The following is an 18,427-nucleotide window of genomic DNA, read 5'->3' on the forward strand; positions in this document are numbered from 1 at the left end:
GCAAGGAGGGTCTGAACAATTTGTTTTATGGGTGTGGTACATCTACAGATCCAGTTACTTAATTTACTCCTGAGTTTTAATAAAGGGAGACAAGAATCTAGTTAGACCTTTAGTAGTGCCAGGAAGAAAGCCTGAACAGCACCTGAAGGAGTGCAAGGATAATACTCCAGGTATCTTAGGAGTAGGCTAAAAAGCCTTACAGACACAGCTCAAGGTAAAAATGTGAAAAACCATCATAGAATGAGGTTCCACAGGTTACAGAATACAGGCTACAGCATGTCTTCCAGAGAAAAATGCATTCCACGTCGAGAAAATGAAAGGATGTTGAAGAAACATGCCAGTTGTGGCTTGGATGTTCCTAGCACATGCACTCAGTGATCAGGGTTGTGGTTTCTTTCCCCATTCCAAATCCTTTGGCCTCAGCACTTGGGGTGCTCATGGCTGAGCACTGGGCCCACTTGGTGTGTACAAGTGCATCACTGGACTGTGCAGTATGAGCCCTGAGGAAGGCCAGATGGAAACAAAAGCTGCTGTAGGAGGTCAGTGAACATATTCAGACTTGAAGGCTACTGCCAGAGCAGTGGAGAATAGACTTTATTATTAAGAACAAAATCCTTAAAGAGGAGTCAGGTTTATACAAAATCATTTGTAAATTCAATAATTTATTTACAAGGCAATTAGGCAATGAAGAAGAAGTGAGAAGTTACCAAAACTTCTCACTTGTTTAAAGTGACCAGGCTCCTTCCAAGCAAGTGCTTTATACCCACCCAGCACATCCAGAAATATGGGACAAATCAGAATTCCTGCAGAAGTTGTTCAGTGAGCAACCAATGCTCAAGCTGTAACTCCCACACAGGTCAGATTTGCCAGGAATAGCACTTTTTATCATTCACCTTTCAGCACTGTCAGGGCAGAAAGGAATGGAAAACCTGGCACAGAAATCCCCATGAAAAGCGAGCGGCGCTGTCTCCCTGTGGGACAGACTGCAGAGCAACTCTCCAATTCCTGTATCAGTGAGCAGCCCTGCTGCTGGCTTCACTGAAAAACTGGGCAAGCTCTATGTCCACATCAGAAGTAAAAGGATAAGAAGTCTGCTGGCTTTGAGTTAGTACCTACCCAGTAGTAAAACAATACAGAGAGTTAGTTGAAATACCAGCGTTTCACAACATCTACTCCATGCTTCTCTTCACACACATATTGGTTATGCAGAGAAACTTCTTTACTGGCTTCAAAGGACAGGTTCTGCACATCTGTGAGGCTCCTAGAACACATGAAGCTAAATCAGTGACACTGAAAGACAGTAACTCTGCTTTAGCCCAAAGATTACATGCCTGGACATCTGCATTTTTCTCCTACTATGGCCCCACCAGAAGAAAACAAATGTAAAATGTGAATTTTCTTCTCAAAAGCAAGAACTAGGAGGAGAGATGGGGCAGTTTGCAGGAGGAGGAGATGAGTGGCTTAATGGCCTATTAATCTTCAAAGATTTTAACTTCAATCTCTTCTGGGGCAATGAAGGAAGGGAAGGACATTAGTCATGCTTTATCTCTTCCTCATCCTCCTAGGGATGCTTTTATTTGTTGTCACAATGGTTGAGGAGAAAACCCTTCTCTGTGCTCGTTCTGCCTTCTCAAGGACGACACACTTGCAGGGTTGTTATTTAAGACAGTTGCAGCTCACTTTTCTGTCTCCTGGGTTTCTCCACTCCTACATACCTAAACTTGCCAAGTCTGTTCTTGCTCAGTGAAATTCTCAGCTGAAGTGTCAGAGAATGGCACACTGAGGTGCTTCACCTGGAGTACCAACCCAACCCCAAACACCCCCCTGTGACTGCAGGCAGGGCAGGGACAGAAATACAGATGACTGCTACAAAGAGAATTACACTTAGTGCTACCAAACCCCCAGATAACCCTCCTCCAGTCTGAGCTCTGGATATATTCTGGCAAGGGATATAGATTTCTCTCCAAATGTTTAGTCAACAAGTCTCTTCACCCAACTGTTGTGATACCTTTGAAGCCCTTTACTCAGTTGCTGAGACACTTCTTGAATCTCCTTCAGTGCACCAAGTGCTTTTGCACTATCCTCTGAGTGGTTTGGCATAACTTCTGTCAGAAGCTCCTGTGTGATCATTAATTGCTTTCCCAGTTCATCTGGAAGATGGGAAGTTAAAGGTATTATTAAAAATGAGAATGGCACCAGTTAATACAAGATATTTCCAGCTGGAGTAACCCAGAGACAGGTGAACTAGATTACAGAAAAAATATTGTTCAGCTCACACAAAACCAGCATGAAACACTGAAAGCCAAATTATTTTCCACTGTTGTGACTACCACCAGCAACAGCCTATTAAAATTGCTCATCAAGCTCTCTTTTAAAGTATGTCATAGACTTTTAAGATAAATATATGAGAAAAAACAAATTTTAGACACCCAAATTTCCCTGGCCAGTTTAATGTATTGCTGTTGCTTCCATGAAATTTATTCAGCCATTTCCTTCAACATTCACCAACAAAAAAAAATTTCACCTATTTACTTCTAATCTTCTCACAAGAATTCTAAGTTCTTCAATAAATATTTTGCATTTGTTTTAAAGTGCAAGATTACTGTAAATTATTTAAGAATCTTTTTAAGAATCTTGGTTTTTGCAGACCAGCAGTTCAAAAATGTAACTTTTTGTCCAGACTTCAATACAAAATGCACGTACTGGTTTATTAAGTATTCTCTGATTCGAGACAGCACACAATAACATTTAAGCTCCAGTTTTGCAAGAAACATGAGCAAGTCTGCCCAGGTGACTCTGTCCCTCAAACAGAGAAACAAGAAAGATCAGAGCATTCTTACAACTTGTTTACGCAGTAGGAAAAACTAAGGGGGAGGAATGTCATGAATACAGTTAAAATACATAGAAAGCTGCTAAAGAAGGTGTATATGAAGACTAAGCTAACTTAAAAAGTTAATTTCTTCTCTGCTGCAAGATAAACAACTGTGTAGTGAAGTGGTTAAGCAGAGGTAGGAATTACACACAGCACAAAATGTGATTATTGCTGCAGCCCAGTGGCCACACAGGCTCTCAGAGCACACAAAGATCCTCCAGTGGCAGATGCAGCAGTCACAACGTGAGAAGCTTTTGTAGCACAAACCCACTACAACTGAAAGCAAATTCGATAAATCAAATTTTCATACCAAGGTAGGTTTGCTTATCTCCTTCTATGTGAATGCTCTTTATGGGCAATTCGTGCCTCGTAGCATCCAGGGAAGCTGCAAAGCTTTTGTACTGCTCTTTAAACTGTTCACAGACAGCAACGAGGGGAGACAGCACTTCTATCTGAAAGAGACACACTGAACAACACCTCTCCAAAAGCACAACTCTGTAATTACACACCTGGCTCAATACAAAAAAATACTTTATGATGAAACCAAATACCATTCTGAAATGCTTATTGACAGAGGAAGTCAAGAAGTCTGTGGTACAATAATCCTATCAAACTGCTGATTATATTTTCCTCTCTGTCCTCAGTATCAGCTCCCTTGTCCCTGTAGCTCAGAGATATTGGCAACATAGCAAAGGGTTTTATATCAGATCCTTGGACTGTAATTAACAAGTGTGTTCTCCAAAAGCCTTGTTCAATTTTTGCAATGTGTATTTGTTAAAAAGCAAAGAGATTCAGTTATGGAAATTTATTATTCAAACATTAATTATTCATTAGAAACCTGTCTTCTTACAATTAGGCCAGAACTACTTGTGGCTAACACATACAAACAAGGCAAATAAAGATGTTCACTTCTCTCTAAGTGGGGGAATCTCAGCTCTGACTACAACTGGAGTTGCCTAAGTGTGGGGTGTTGTGTGGTTTTGGGTACTTCCACCTCCTGGGCATCACCCAGACCCTGCCCTGGCAGCCACTGCCATCTCTGCCCTTGCCCAAGAGCTCCAGCTTCTCCTTCCTGCCTGTCCAGCAGGGAACTCAACAGTGACAAAGGTGCTGCAGACCTCAACAGGAAGAAGATATTTATTTCCTTTAAGACGTATAAAATTGTACCCCTGCAGGCCACAGAACCAAAGAAATCTCCCCTGGATAAAGGACTACTTCATAAATGAGTTTGTGTAATGTAGCCATGATATTTTATGAAAAATCCTCTGCTAGGATTTTTCCCATCCTGAGGAGCTGAAATGTAAACAATAACTGTCTGCTGCTGTGGAATGCAGCAGGTGCACCTTCCATTGGTCCATGTTGATTGTTTTCAATTTGGGACCAATCACAGCCATCTGTGCCAAGGCTGTGAGCAGTCACAGGATTTTGTTATGCATTCTATTCTATTCTTGCTCTTTGTAGCTTTCTGATCATCTGCTCTCTCTGTTCTTTTAGTATAGTTTTCATGTAGTATTTTAATCTAATATATAACATAATACATCAGCCTTCTGAGAAAAACGGAGTCAAGCCTTGTGTCCCCACACTTGGAGCATCCACCACAACAGTGTACCTATCAGAGAAGCATTAATTAAAACTTACCTGTTTGTCTAAAGTTTCATTGAGCTTCTGCTCTCTCTCCTCGAGCAGAATTTCACGTCTCAGCTGCCAGAGCTTCTCCTGTTGTCTCCGCTTCTCTTCACACAACTTTAGCAAGTTTTTTTCAGCTTTTTCCTCCATCTTGGCAACCCTTTTTTCTGTCTATTACATCCCAAAAACATTCACAATTAAAGCAATGCCACATCTGAGCAATTAACATATTCCGAATAAAGAAATGCAAGCCTCAGACCAGACCAAAGAGTTTCAATTCATGAAGAGGAGACCCCACACAGAAAATCAGGGTTAAAGACCCTCTCAAGACTCTTGTCCCACCTCTGCTTCTTTTTGTAAAGGAAAATACACAGAGCACTGAGGGAACAAAGTCACTGCCACAACCTTCAACTCCACACAGACTCAGTTTTCCCAAAACTTCTGCATCCTCCTAATTGCTAAGAACCAGCACTACCTTAGTTAACTGGCACTGCTAAGAGTTGTCATAGCAAGTCTCATGGTTTTACAAATTATATATATACATATATAGTCAAAAAATCCAACTTTTACAGGCCAGGAAGCATTTAAGAAATTAAACAATTCCTCAATATCAAGTTCTATCTGAAACACCAAATATTTGACCAACTCTCACCTTTATTCTTAGGAAAGTTAAAAGTAGTGTCTCAGATTCCAGCTCTGCCATCAGATCACAAGAATCACTTTCCTTCAGAAAAGAAAAGAATATTCTGCATCAAGTCTGGTATTTAAACAATTGGTTTTTCAGTGGTCAAATTAATTACCAAATTAATTACCAATAGTCCAATTCATGCCTGGAATCATCACTACCAACAGGCAGCTCAATGACAGAAGTTTGTTTTTTAAACACTCATGTCAATTAAATACAAATATTTGTTCCACCATGTTTTATAATATTTTCAGCAGATTTTCATAATTCTGCTAGAGAATTTGAAGTTCCAGTGCTACACTGAATGACATCTCCAAATAAGGCCCTTTATATTAGATTGAATCAGTGTTTGTTCTCAGAACAAAAACGCCAGGAAATATTTAAAGATAATGTGATATAATTAAAGAGTATGGGCAGAAATACAAGAGGAATCCACCTGAGGAGATGCAATAATTGGAACAGATTCTATGCCACCTGGTCAGTGTCCAGATATCTGATCAACACACCAAACACTGCCAGCACTGACTTCTGCAAGGAGGCTTTAGATCTTCCCAGGACCTCAGCTGTAATTCAGATTAAAGACAAACAGAAAATCTTCATTTCAAAATAAATATCCTTACCAATGTAAGCAGTGAGACTCACCTCATCAGTCTCTTCACTTATTTCCTGTGTCTCTGAATCTTCTTCTGAAGCAGATTCTGAATAAGAACTCTTCTTGGAGTCACTTTTATTATCTGTATCACAGAAACAAAGTCCATGTGCTGCTCTTCTGTTGAGGTCTATAGGGTGGGTCAACAGACCACCAGGTTCTTTAAAGGCAGAGATCATTTCAAAATTATTGTGTGCACCAGTAAAAAAGATCTGTGCTCTGTTTCTGGCTCTGATACACTCAGGAGCAGACATGGATCATTTAGCCTTAAGTGACAAACAAACATGATCCACTTTTCAGAAGGGCTGACACCCACCTGTTATAGGAACAAAGACTCAAGAGTACTTTATCATTTAATCTTTGACTTTATTCTTTACTTTTTGACTTTAAATAAAAACAGAGCACCCAAAAGACACCACAAATCAAGAGTTTAAATTAAACTCCAAAGGTATTAGTACCTCTGCTTAAAATCCTTTTGTGACTATACAAGAGTACAACAATTTTTTACCCCCAAATTTCAGCACATACATTATAAAAAAAAAACAAAACAAAACAAACCCAGAAATGGCATATGAATGGAAATTTACCTTTAATAGCAGAAATATCAAGGTCTGGTAGCTTCATTTTCTCTTCATCTAATAAAGTGGACTGCAAGTCACCCTTCTCAAAAGCAGCCTGATTCAATGAGCTGAGGTCCACACCTGCAGAAAGAAGCTGTTATCAGACTAGGAGAATTGGAACTAGAACCAGAGGCTCAGCACAAGGTCACAACTGCAGGCTGTAGAGCCCAGGGAAGCTGACCTGTTCCATCCCTCCCCTCACACCCCACTCTGACCTGAGAAATGCCCCTTAGGCCTCGGGCTTGTGACTGTGAACTGCACCTGGACAAGGCCCCTCCTGAGCTCATCAGGAACACTCTCTCCTCCCAGCAATGTCTAGTGTTTTCCAATACACAACCTTAAAAACTTATTTTTCTTGAACCTCCAAAGAAAGTTTCCAACTAGAATTGCAGTCAGAATGGAAAATTAGTACGGCTAAAGCTCACTCTCTAAGGTTCCCATGAAGTGAGAGCCTTTGAGGTCCCAATTCACAGAAAACAAGGGAATAATTTGCCTCAATAACTGGATATCTGTAGAGACAACCAAGTATTATCAGTAATACCAGACAGGAACCATTGGTAATAACCAAAGAAATAAAAATGGACAGTTTTGCAGATGTTCAGTCACTCACATTTAGTTTAACAGAAAGATCAAATTAAAAAAACAGAGTGATGTTGAGGGCATAGGAAAAGAACTGTTCAAAACCTTTTGCAGAAGGCAGGAAAGACCAAATTTCAATCACTCCATTCCAGGACCTGATTTGTCTTAGTCCCACATCAAATTTCTAAATTTCCTTTGCATACAAATAATAACTGCCAGTGATGCAAGTAATACAAAACATCAATATCTTAGAGTTGTTAAGAGTTTCACAGGCTGGAAATACAAAAGAATAACTTTTAAATACTAGTAAAACCTACTAGCAGAAGTTTCGTGTTTCTGAGAGACAAATGATCTTGCTTTAATTCTAGAAGATGGCACAGAACTATTTGATGACGAGGAACTTGACGAAGCATTCTGAAAATAAAGAAACAGCTAAGACAGAACATAATCAGCAAAATCTAACCTTCAACTTAAATGCTGACAAGACACAACTAAATCCCAGGGCACCTTGCTGCTTTACAAGTCACCCGAGTACAGTCCCAAGCTCCCACCTAGCAGCACCTCACAACCCCTTCATAACCCCAGCAGAGGCAGTTTCCCCCCGTTTTGTTGTTTTTTTTTGTTTTTTTTTTTCCCTCGCTGCCACACGTCCAAGCCGCCCCTCACACCTTTACTGCTTTCCGCTGAGAGACGCCTGAGCTCGGCACTGTCGGCACCTTCTGGCTCTGCTTCTTACCGAACTGCAGGTAGCGAGACTGCACGATTCTTCCTCCTGAAAGAGAGCAGAGAGCTCAGCCGGGCCCACGGCGGGGCTTCCCGCCTCGGCTCCGATCCCGCCTCGGCTCCGATCCCGCCTCGGCCAGCGCGGGTCCGCCCTCACCCCACGCCACCTTTCCGCTTAGCTGTAGGCGTTTGTCCGGCCGCCGCCGTGCCGTTCCCTTCCGAGGACATCGTGCCGAGGCAGCGGCGGGCGGGCGAGGGGCCGGGCGGGGATCGCTCCCCCTCAGCCCAGAGCGGCCGCAGCCGCCATCGCGTTTGAATCACCGCGCATGCGCGCGCCGAGGCGGGAGCGGTGAGGGGGCGTGGCAGCGCGCCCCCTGGCGGCGGGGAGGGATGAAACGAGCCCGGGTCCGGGAGCTCGGCCCCAGGGGCTGCGCTGCGTTTAAATAAAGAGATAAAGGAGGGTCTGGCTACTCCTGCAGCACGGCTGGCCCTAAAAGTGCTCCTTGCCTCAGGCCTTTGGTGGGAGGTAGCTTTGTCTGGTGAAGTCTGTTCTGAGCTCCTCGGTACAACAAAGATAAGGGGCTACTGGAGAGAATCCAGTGGAGGCCACAAAGATGATGATGAGTTGGAGCATCTCTGTGGTGAGGAGAGACTGTGGAAGCCGGGCCTGGTTAGTCCACAGAAGAGAGGGCTGAGAGAGGATCCCATCAATCCTATATAAATACATAAATAGCTCCAAGGGCTGTCCAGAGGATGGTGCCACTGCTCAGTGGTGCCCAGTGACAGGAGTAATGGGCACAAACGAAAACACAAGACAAGCTCCTCAACACGAGGAAGAATTTCTTTAGGTTGAGGGTGGCCAAGGACTGGAACAGCAGCCCAGGGAGGATGTGGAGTTTCCTTCTCTCATCTGCTTCAGACAGGACTGTGTGATCTCCGGAGGTCCCTTCCCACCCAAGCAATTCTGTGATTCTGTGAACCACTGCTCTGACACACCGAGCGTCAGCCACCCCACAACCCCCGCAACAGCGGGTGGGGACGCCCCCGGCCAAGCAGCACTCCGGGGTTCTTCGGTTTTGACAAGAATCAAGCCTTGCTGCCCCAGACAGACAGACAGACAGCACCTGGCTGCCGCGGCGGGGCTCGAAGCGGGCTCGGGGCTCGAACCCCGGTCCTCCCGATCCCCTCAGGCCGCGCTGCCGCCCCCTGCCCTGCCCTGCCCTGCCGCGGGGCGGCGCATGCGCGCGGCGAGCGCGGCGCTGAATGGGCGCGCCCCGGCCCCCCCCACCCGGAAGTGGCGCGCGCGGGGCCTGTGGCGGCGGCGGGGCCGGGCGGCCGCGCTTCGACACCGGCGCAGGTAACGGGCCCCGCGCTGCAATTCCCCGTGCTCCGCAAGCCTCCCGCTCCTTCCCTAGGGCTGCCCAGCGCCGTGCTGGCCGTGCCTCGCAGCGACCGGGTCTCGCCGTGGGCGGCCGGGGCAGCTCTGAGGGGGCGTGCGGGGGTCGGCTCTGAGGGGATCCGTGAGGGTCGGTGCCTCGGGGCAGCGTGGGAGGGTCGGCTCGGAGGGGCTGTCTGCGGGTCTGCTCCAGGCTGGGGCAGCCGCCCTGAGGAGCTCGGGGCTGGAGCGGTTCCCCGGGACGCCGTGAGGAGCTCGGGTGTGCTCGGGGCCGGGGCCGTGCCGGGCTCCGGGGGCCGTGCCGGGCTCCGGGGGCCGTGCCGGGCTCCGGGGGCCGTGCCGGGCTCCGGGGCCCGTGCCGGGCTCCGGGGGCCGTGCCGGGCTCCGGGGGCCGTGCCGGGCTCCGGGGCCGTGCCGGGCACGGGCAGACCCTGAGTGATTTTGTGTCAGCCGTGCCCGAGGAGCTGGCGGTGCCCAGGGGAAGGGAAGTGTCTGCCTCCGGCTGTGCCTCCCGGCTCTCGGGCAGAGCCTGCCCTTGATGCTTCCAGCTGCTGCTTTTTTCCGTCCCCTGCTTGTGATTTTTCAGTGTTCTGTGATGTCTCTATGAGCAGCCTGTAATCTTTCAGACGCATATCTCACGATCTTTCAAAAAATTCGTTAAGACTCTCAGGGTTCTTTGGTTTCTTTGTGTTATTTTTGAGCAGCTCTTGACAGCTGGTGCTGCTGCTGTGCCGAGATCGTGCTTTATCGTGATGACCGTCATTGCCCAATTGAATCCTCTTGCCTCTTGCTGTGTGCATGTCGATAGTGCTCTCTGTGTTTTTGGCAAGCTTAGTTTTGCAATCTCTGGGAAGTAAAACTTTTGCAAGCTAGGAACATCTTTTGTTACATGTTTCTAGACTAAAAGTATCAGTCTACTATCCTGACTCATGACAATTGTGGCCATCGGTCTGATACAGGTATGTGTGATCCCGGTGGAAGATGAATTCCCAGTATCATTTTAGCTTTGTTTTCTGTTACTCTGCAAGCATTTTGGCAAAATTCTTGCCCAGCTTTATTTGCAATTCGCGTTTGTGAAAAGCGAGAAGCACTTTGGATGCAAACGAGCTCAGCATTCTTTGATTTCACCTTCTGGAAAAGGGTGGCAGTGGAGCAAAGGGCTGGAGATGATCTCAAGCTGCTGGCAGATGCAATTAGCCTTTCAAAGATGTCATCAGCATCCTCCCACGGTGCTCCTAGAGGTGGATCGGTATCGGTGCGTCTGCCAAGCTGTTTGCAAATAAGTTTGTCATGGGTAATTAGGAGCTCTTTGATTTCAGGCCTGTTAGCTGGAATCCAGGGCTGAAGAACTTGCCCTAAAGTAACAGCGTGGGGTTACCTTGCATTCCGGTTCAGGATGTTGGTGTCACACCCAGCAAGTCTTAGTGAGCCTTGGGTGTCTTTAACTCAGGATCTTGTCAGGAACAAATCCACGTAATGTAGGGAAAGCAGCTTGGGAGCATTTAATGCATATTCATATTAGCTCCAAGATTCATTGTGGCTTTTTTTAGAAAAAGGTTGATCTTGGTTTTGGGGTTTTTTTTGTCTTTGCACTGCTATGGGGTTTTCTGCCTGCCCTACATCTGAAGTCCAATAACATTGTGCTTTTCAGGATGATGCATCTGAGGCCACTTCCTCAACCTTTAATCCTTAATTATTCACATAAAAAACTTGGGAGTTACTGCAGTGATGCTAAGTGTTTTGTAGAACTGTACAGTTTGGGGCTTTTTTTTTGTTGTTGTTACTGTGCTTGAACGTTTGTCTCAACAAAAAGCTTTTTCACAAGTTGAATGTTGCAGCTCCTGCAGTGACAGCTGCCTGCACAAACTGTCCATTCCCAGTGGGAGGACTCCCAGGTCTGGGCTTTTCTCTGGAACCCAAACCACACAAGGAACTGAATAATTCAGGAGGGGTAAACGCGGCTGATGAAAGGTTTAAAGGAGGTTCACCTAGAAAGGAATACTCTGTGCAGGCTGTTTTCTGACCCATAGTGATTCAAACATCAGACCTCTTGAATAATCCTGTGCATGAATAACATGTTTGACTCACATGCACACTGAGGCTGAATATGGTCTTTCCTCAGCTACGAGGTCAAAGGGCAGGATTTGCATATCCTAGGCTTTTAAAAAGGAAGAATCTCTAAAAAAATGCAACAGTATTGGCTATTTCAACAGTCAAGGAAGAGAGTAAAAAACTCTGATTCAACTAAATGTTTTGGCTCTGTGTTTTTTTGGGAATTTGAAGGCTGAAGGTGTTTATCACATTTCTAAGAAACAAGGCCTGTTTATGCTAATATCAAGGAGAAGCAAAGCCTGAGATGCTGATAAGGGTTTATTTTTCTAATAGGAAGGATAGCAATGTCTTTATTTCCCAAAATGAAAATTCAGAGGTTTTGTCTGTAGAATATTGTGTTTTCTTGGTGTATCAAGTGACTTAAGCGTGGCTTGTGGAGTTGCTTTTATCAAGGCTTTATTGTGTTGTGTGTCTCTGATTACCAAATGAAACTCAATGCAGATTCCAGAAAAATCTGCCCTTTCTATAAAGACCATTGATACCAAACAATAAAAGAGTTTTTAAAGCTATTTTGGACATGTGTACATTCTGTTCACACAGAAGTTCAGCCTAAAGTTTCTTCAAAAAAATTCTTATCAGTGTAAATGCAACATTAGAGCAGTGAAACTTTTATTTCCTTTGTTGACAGCTGTGCTGTTAATGAAAAAATTAAGGAAACCACAAAAGGTGGTAGAATGGCCCCCAAAGTTCTTTTGGTTTGCATTCTTTATCTCTGAGCCTTTCAGTTGCTTTGCCTTGATTCCTCAACTGGGCCACATTTTCTGAATCATGGTCTCATGTGCATCTGTAACTCTGTGACATCACGCTTTTATAAGGTGATATTATCTAACATCACTGTAAAGCCTGATAAGATGTCTGTGTTTTGAGGTGAGATTGTGCATTTGAGTCATTCAAAGGAAGTGGAGGCTGCATCAGGGCTGGTTTAGGGTGGGGATTGGGATCAGGGCCCCAGGAGCAGGTAACTGAGAAGGAACTGCCTGTAACAAAAGTGATTTCTGTGACTTTTTCCTGTGTTATAACCAAGAAGGAACTGCCTGTAACAAAAGTGATTTCTGTGACTTTTTCCTGTGTTACACTACATTGCAGCCCAGCTTCTCCTTTGCCAGGCACTCTGGGGCAGTAACTTCCCTGCAGGGTTGATTGCAAAGAGTAGCAACAAATGTGTTGTAATTTTTGTGTGGTCCATTCAGAACTGCTCCTTTTGGAGCAGAAAATCCAAGAGCTTTTAGTTGAAGGAAAGCAAGGATCTAAAGCTGTTTAGTCCAGCTGAATGTTTTATAATCAAGGAAAACATTGAATTGGGACTAGAACCTGAAATGATTTTCAGATAATCTACAAATGCCTGGAATACTGAAAAAAAAAATAATCATTTATGCTCAATTAACAGCTCGTGTCCTTATGACATGAGGTAGGATCTTTACATTACCTGTTAATTGCCTTACCTGTTAATTGCACAGTTAATTGTGGAAACTTTAGGGTGTCTCTAGGCTGATTTGCTGGAAATTCCTTGCTTTGGAAATCAAGGTCGGTAATAGCTGAATATTTTTGAAATTGCTAAATGTTTTCAATTCAGCCAGACAGACTGGTCTCTTTTGGGGATGGTCAGTGGCAGTTCTGGCATTTAAGAATATCAGAGGTCAAGTACCTGTGGTACATTTCCACTTTTGTGTTGAGAAGTGCCTGGTGGGCAGTGGGAGAAGCTGGAATCTTTCCCTTTGAGGAATGCAGCAGTGGAAATGCACATGAAAATCCAATGAACTGGGATATTATACAGTTCATCCTCAACAATTTTGCTGTAATGCTAGCTTTCCCTTTTTAGCTTCACCATGATTCATTGACTAAATATGTAGCTTCAAATTATGGCCTTATTTAAACTAAAGAGATACCCTGCACTGACTGGGGCAAACTCTGCTGGAGTCCCACTCCGTTACCAAGTGGACACTGTTGGCTTTAATGCCTATTAAAAAATTAATTGGCTTAATGGAGTCTAGAAAACCCTTACAAAATACCACCAAAATTACCATCTAGAATCGGACTTTTTTTGTTTTGTTACTAAAATTTTCTGAGCAAAAAGTAGATTTACTGATTTTTTTCCTCTTCCGTATATTGAAAGGGGATTTCTTATAAGAAAAGGTATTGAAAGAGCTTGAGGTAGCTGCAGAATTTCCACCTCCAGACAGAAGCCAGCAGTGGTGGTTGGGCTGCAGGGTTTGCCTGCTGACATGCATGGTTTCAGTATTACTTTCTTTCTTGTATTTCTCCTTTTACTTCCAGTGTTCTCTGCACCTGAATTCAGGCTTGTGCTTCCTTGACAAGCCAAATCACACTGAATAAATATTTCAATTGCTTAAAATTGTCTAAATAATTGGAGATCATAAATTGAGAAGGAATCATTGTAATCATCTCTTCAGACTGCTCTTGACATAAACAAAAGGGTGGTACCTAATTAACTCTTATAATTAACTTGGTTACTGGGGACTGGCTGATTTTCTAAAAAGAGCTTTGGCAGCCAGGCCTCATTGGTGTCAGTTAAGTTTTTGCAGTTTAACCTTGTGCTGATGTTTATGTCTCCTGTTTGCCTGAGTTTGTTTAGCTGTGAATTCCAGCCTCTGCCCTGTGTTGTGGCTTTGTCCTCCAGCCTGGTGATTGTGCCCAACTGCAGGTCCCGTGCAAGGCCTGCCCCTGATAACAGTGTCCTCTGTGTGCTCCTTGCAGACAAAGCTTGCAGAGTGTTTGTCTGTAAAGGGGATATTTTCTTACAGATTTGGGTTTGTTCTTGTTGTTGCTGCCCTTAGCTCTTAATTGAAATTTGCATTTTTTCTAGATGCTGTGTTGGTCATGGATCTTCTCAGGGCAAGGGTGATATGGCTGCCTAAGGAAATATTAATTGATGTTTATCTGGAGATTGCATTCACTGCCATGCTTGTGGTGCTATGGTAGAACACCATGTTCAAATAATTCCTTGCTATGCTTTCAAACCTATTTCAGGATAGCTCCCCTTCCATCATGCTGATATAGATTGGATATTCTTGGATAAAGTTGAAGTTTTATATATCTGTAAACTCAGCAGACATTTTTGAAGCAGTTGTTTTCTTGCTCCTGTATTACTGAACTATATAATTGATTTAACTTCTTGCTCACTTGCTGCCTTCTCCACCTATGATATGTTCTTTATCAGTAACTATTTTCTTCTTTTTTAGAACCATCATGAAAATGTTTACTTTGATGCCAGGAACCCAACTTCACTAGGAACTCACCCTCCAGTTGCTTGAAGACACCTGTCCTTAGTTGAATACTGGGACTCATTAGGTAACCAATTTATAATCTGTCCAGTGAATGCTCTTTTGCTTTTATGTTCTAATTTGTGCCTTGAAAAATTGTTTGGTGGGAAGCCAGAGGTCTGCTGTTTCAGAGCAGTGTTGTCATCAAATGCATTTGATATCCTTTCTAAGAAAATCACAAGTAGTAGGAGACCAGCAGGTTTTCCTCAAACCTCTGAAATATCTGGACAGTCTCAAATGGAAAAATTGAATTTTCCAGTCTTACACACTTGAACAGACCTACTGGCTCTAATGGGCTTGGGTTTGTTACTCCTAGAGAAGTGGCATCTGCACTCTGATTTCCCCTTTGGGAAGTTTGAGCTGGGATCTTGAGCAATGTCCCAAATTTTGGTGGCTGACATGAGATAAGGTTAGGAAATGTGTGTTAGTAAAGTCACAGGTCAGCACTGAGATTCAGCTCTTCTGTGTTGGCAAAAAGCTGGTGCAACGTTTTTTAGGGAGCTGTTTTGGCCAAAATGCTTACTGAGGGGACTTCCTCTAACTCAGCAGACTGTGTGTCTGAAACTAATGGCTGGGGGGTGAAAAAAGGAACTCTGCAAAAGGCTGTGTCCCTTGAACTGGCTGAGTAGCTGCAGAGGAAAATGGTTGCTGTTGTTCTATTTTTCTGTCTGTGCTCAGGTGGATCTTCCCCACCAGCAGCACTCTGCTGTACATTCTTCTCTGTGTCATGGTTTGAGCTTTTATTTATTAAGAATGCTTAACACTTGCTTAATTACTTCAAAGGTGCTTCAGACTTCTTTAGTGGTCAGTGGTAATTACAGGAAATGGAGAGGGCACTTGGAGCTCAGTGCTGCAGCCTTTTGTATGGCCTGGTTCTTGGAACCAGCCCTCCTTAATGAGCAGAGAATGACATTTAATGGGGAAAAACATTTTTGGGTGGATCATACAGTTTGATCAGAGATGTCTTGTGGTTTGTCTTGCCATCTGTGGCTTATTCAGCCTTCCTTTTGATGAGTAGCCACTACAAATGATCCAGCTTGTGTGGCAGTGTCTGCTGTGAGCTGTCTGAGCAGAGTCCCTGAAAGCACAGCTCCCTCCTCGGAGGCTGTTCATGAGCCACAGCTATGTCATATGTTTTGTGAAGTGATTCATTACTTGCACTGGAAGTGGCAGCTAAAAGCCTCCAACTCTACTGATTTTAATTTGAAATGATTACTCTCTGTGGCCTTGTGCAAGTTCCTGTGCAGTTGTTTAGTGGCAAAAAGTAACTTCTTTGGCATTTCTCTGCCTCTTTTCTCTTTTTAAAAAATGTATTTGGCATGTCAGTGTATAATTAGAACACTTTGTTCTTGAAACAAAAATTGAACTGCTATTCTCAGTATGAAGTTTTACAGACTGCTAAAACAAAGGGGTACTTCATAATCCTTCTCCTTTAGTACCCCTTGAAAAGCAGAGGAACTGTGGAGCTAAAGCAGCCTGGGCAAACTTAGTCCTGGTGACCTGGGGGCACCAAACTGCACATGAGAGGAAAATCACTGGTGAAGGCACAGATGTAACAGAGTCTAGAGACTTTTAACTTGGCAGTGAGGAAGAGGTTGGGTTCTGAGGTTGGTGATAGGCTGGAGTTACTGTCTGGCCTGCACCAAGGCTGAAGGGAGGAAAAAGCCATTGTGATGAATGATTTTTGGAGATGTGTGAATGAGATTCCTGAACCCAGTGAGGAAGGAGTTGATGTGATGGGTACCAAGGCTTGTGACTGAAGTGGGTTATTTAGAACCTTGTTTACTGCTGAAAAGTAGTAGCAATAAGACTTAACTTTACTTTGTTGCCTAAAATGGAAGATAAAAGTCCTGTTCAACCCCTCTGTAGCAAGGATGTGGTTCTCTCAAGTGGAATGAGCAGTCTCTTGGCTCTGTAAATGACCCGTGTTAGGAGATCCCTGTGGTGTGTCAGAGGGGGCTGACACCAGTGTCTGCTCCAGGCAGCTGGGGGCTCTGCTTCCTGAGAGCTCAGTGGGGTAGATGCTGTACCTGTCTTGTACTTCCCATGGAAAGAACTTAGAGAAAATAAGAATAAAAAAAGTGGGTCTCAGTGTCAGAACCATTTTCCTCCTTGAGTCTGTCTGCACTGATCCTCTGCCCTAACTCATGGCTGCTCTAAACCATCACTGCTGACTTATGAAGTGACCAAGCCCTGTTTCTGCCTCAAACTGCTGGTGCAGCTTTAAAGAAGAGTTTCTGTGGAAGGGTGGATAAATGTTTATGTGGATCAGGTCAAGGAAAGCATCTGGGCTAAAACTAACCTGGGGAAACAAGGAAGTTTTAGTTTGGACATTGATCCTGGTTTGTTTTGCATTGGCTGTATGAGTTCTTGAGTGCCATGATGGGGAGGAAGGTGTGGCATGGGAGTAGAAGGAAAAATGAAAAGAGGCTGGGTGCTGTGGCAGCTCTCCACTCAATAGGATATCCCAAACAGGCTGTTAGAAATAAAATCACTGATAGTAAATAATTAAAGAACAAATGCACTATGTAATAACTGTATTCTCATCCTGCAGAAAATAACACCTTGCCCTAATACCTGTTGTACACACTTTTTAACGCCTGATTTTTTTAATTTTTCTTTTTTTTTTCAGACAATGGGCACTGCATATTAAGCAGGGGTGGAAGACTGAAGCCCATCTGGGGACAGAATGAGTTTAAAAGATGCTGACAGTGCAGTTTGCCAGGCAAAGGCAGCCTATAATCTTCATATTTACCCCCAACTCTCAACAGAAAGTGCTCCCTGCTGCAAAGTGACAGCAACTAAGGACAGTACGTCATCAGATGTCATCAAGGATGTGATTAACATCTTAAACTTGGATGTCTCCAAACATTACGTGCTTGTGGAGGTGAAAGAATCAGGTGGAGAAGAATGGGTACTTGACATCAACGATTCTCCTGTGCACAGGGTTTTGCTGTGGCCTCGGCGCGCTCAGGACGAGCACCCGCAGAAGGATGGGTACTACTTCCTGCTGCAGGAAAGGAACACTGATGGCACCATCAAGTATGTGCAGATGCAGCTGCTCTCCAAGGAGACGGATGCCCGGCGCTTGGTGGAGAGGGGTTTTCTGCCCTGGCACCAGGAGGACTTTGATGACCTTTGCAACCTGCCCAACCTGACGGAGACAACGCTCCTGGAGAATCTCAAGTGCCGCTTCCTGAAGCACAGAATCTACACTTACGCAGGAAGCATCCTGATTGCAATTAACCCCTTCAAGTTCCTGCCCATTTATAACCCCAAGTATGTCAAGATGTATGAGAACCATCAGCTCGGGAAGTTGGAGCCTCATATTTTTGCCATTGCTGATGTGGCCTATCACACAATGCTTAAAAAACATGTTAATCAGTGCATCGTTATATCAGGTGAAAGTGGGTCTGGGAAAACCCAAAGCACAAACTTCTTAATTCACTGCCTCACGGCACTGAGCCAGAAAGGGTACGCCAGTGGTGTGGAGAGAACCATTCTGGGAGCTGGACCAGTTCTGGAGGTAAATTCATGCTCAAGTTGCCTTCCATGCAAATTGGTTTTTAAAAACTTCAAATAGCTGCTGTTGAATGCTACTTCTGAGTCACCTACTTGGTTTAGGCTTAAAATGTCACTGGTTTAGGCTTGTCACTTGGTGTAGATTTAAATGTCACTGGGCTGCAGTGGTGCTTGGCAGCATTACCCAACTGCTTCTGTTTGATTTTCCTTGTTATGTTCACTTGACTTCCTGTTGCTTGTAGTTGGTATATGACTTAACTTTGCACCACTGAACACCAATAATCTGGGGCAGAGGCTACCTGTGTTTTTCATCTGAAAGTTTTGATGACATTTAAATCAAATCATAAGCAAATTTTTCATAA

At 44.2% G+C, this 18,427-nt stretch overlaps 2 protein-coding genes across 12 annotated transcripts in view; one reads left to right on the forward strand and one right to left on the reverse strand.

Annotated features, from left to right (window-relative positions):
• Positions 1 to 577: 577 nt before the first annotated feature.
• HAUS8 (HAUS augmin like complex subunit 8) lies at positions 578 to 8,097 on the reverse strand. Of its 2 annotated transcripts, none has more exons than XM_039700471.1 (10): positions 7,922 to 8,097; positions 7,700 to 7,803; positions 7,349 to 7,445; positions 6,420 to 6,533; positions 5,826 to 5,917; positions 5,151 to 5,222; positions 4,511 to 4,669; positions 3,183 to 3,324; positions 2,009 to 2,150; positions 578 to 1,261 (listed from the first exon to the last, which is right to left on the reverse strand). In XM_039700471.1, exons 1-10 carry the CDS (start codon positions 7,980 to 7,982, stop codon positions 1,141 to 1,143), a joined length of 1,104 nt encoding a protein of 367 aa, XP_039556405.1. In that variant the 5' UTR covers positions 7,983 to 8,097; the 3' UTR covers positions 578 to 1,140. The 2 variants fall into 2 exon arrangements, with proteins under 2 accessions (XP_039556405.1, XP_039556404.1); XM_039700470.1 differs by having other exon boundaries at positions 5,826 to 5,992.
• A 902-nt stretch (positions 8,098 to 8,999) lies between these two features.
• The window catches only part of MYO9B (myosin IXB), a 42,924-nt gene continuing 33,496 nt past the window's right edge, over positions 9,000 to 18,427 (forward strand). For all 10 annotated transcript variants that reach the window (XM_039700396.1, XM_039700399.1, XM_039700397.1 and 7 more), the window contains exons 1-3: positions 9,000 to 9,111; positions 14,463 to 14,571; positions 17,176 to 18,069. In XM_039700396.1, the coding sequence (XP_039556330.1) occupies positions 17,233 to 18,069 (837 nt within the window). In that variant the 5' untranslated portion in view covers positions 9,000 to 9,111; positions 14,463 to 14,571; positions 17,176 to 17,232. The remainder of the gene's footprint in view (positions 9,112 to 14,462; positions 14,572 to 17,175; positions 18,070 to 18,427) is intronic.

The sequence above is a fragment of the Passer montanus genome, unplaced genomic scaffold (assembly GCF_014805655.1).
Source record: "Passer montanus isolate IOZ18808 unplaced genomic scaffold, ASM1480565v1 scaffold140, whole genome shotgun sequence".
NCBI classification, from domain to species: domain Eukaryota; kingdom Metazoa; phylum Chordata; class Aves; order Passeriformes; family Passeridae; genus Passer; species Passer montanus.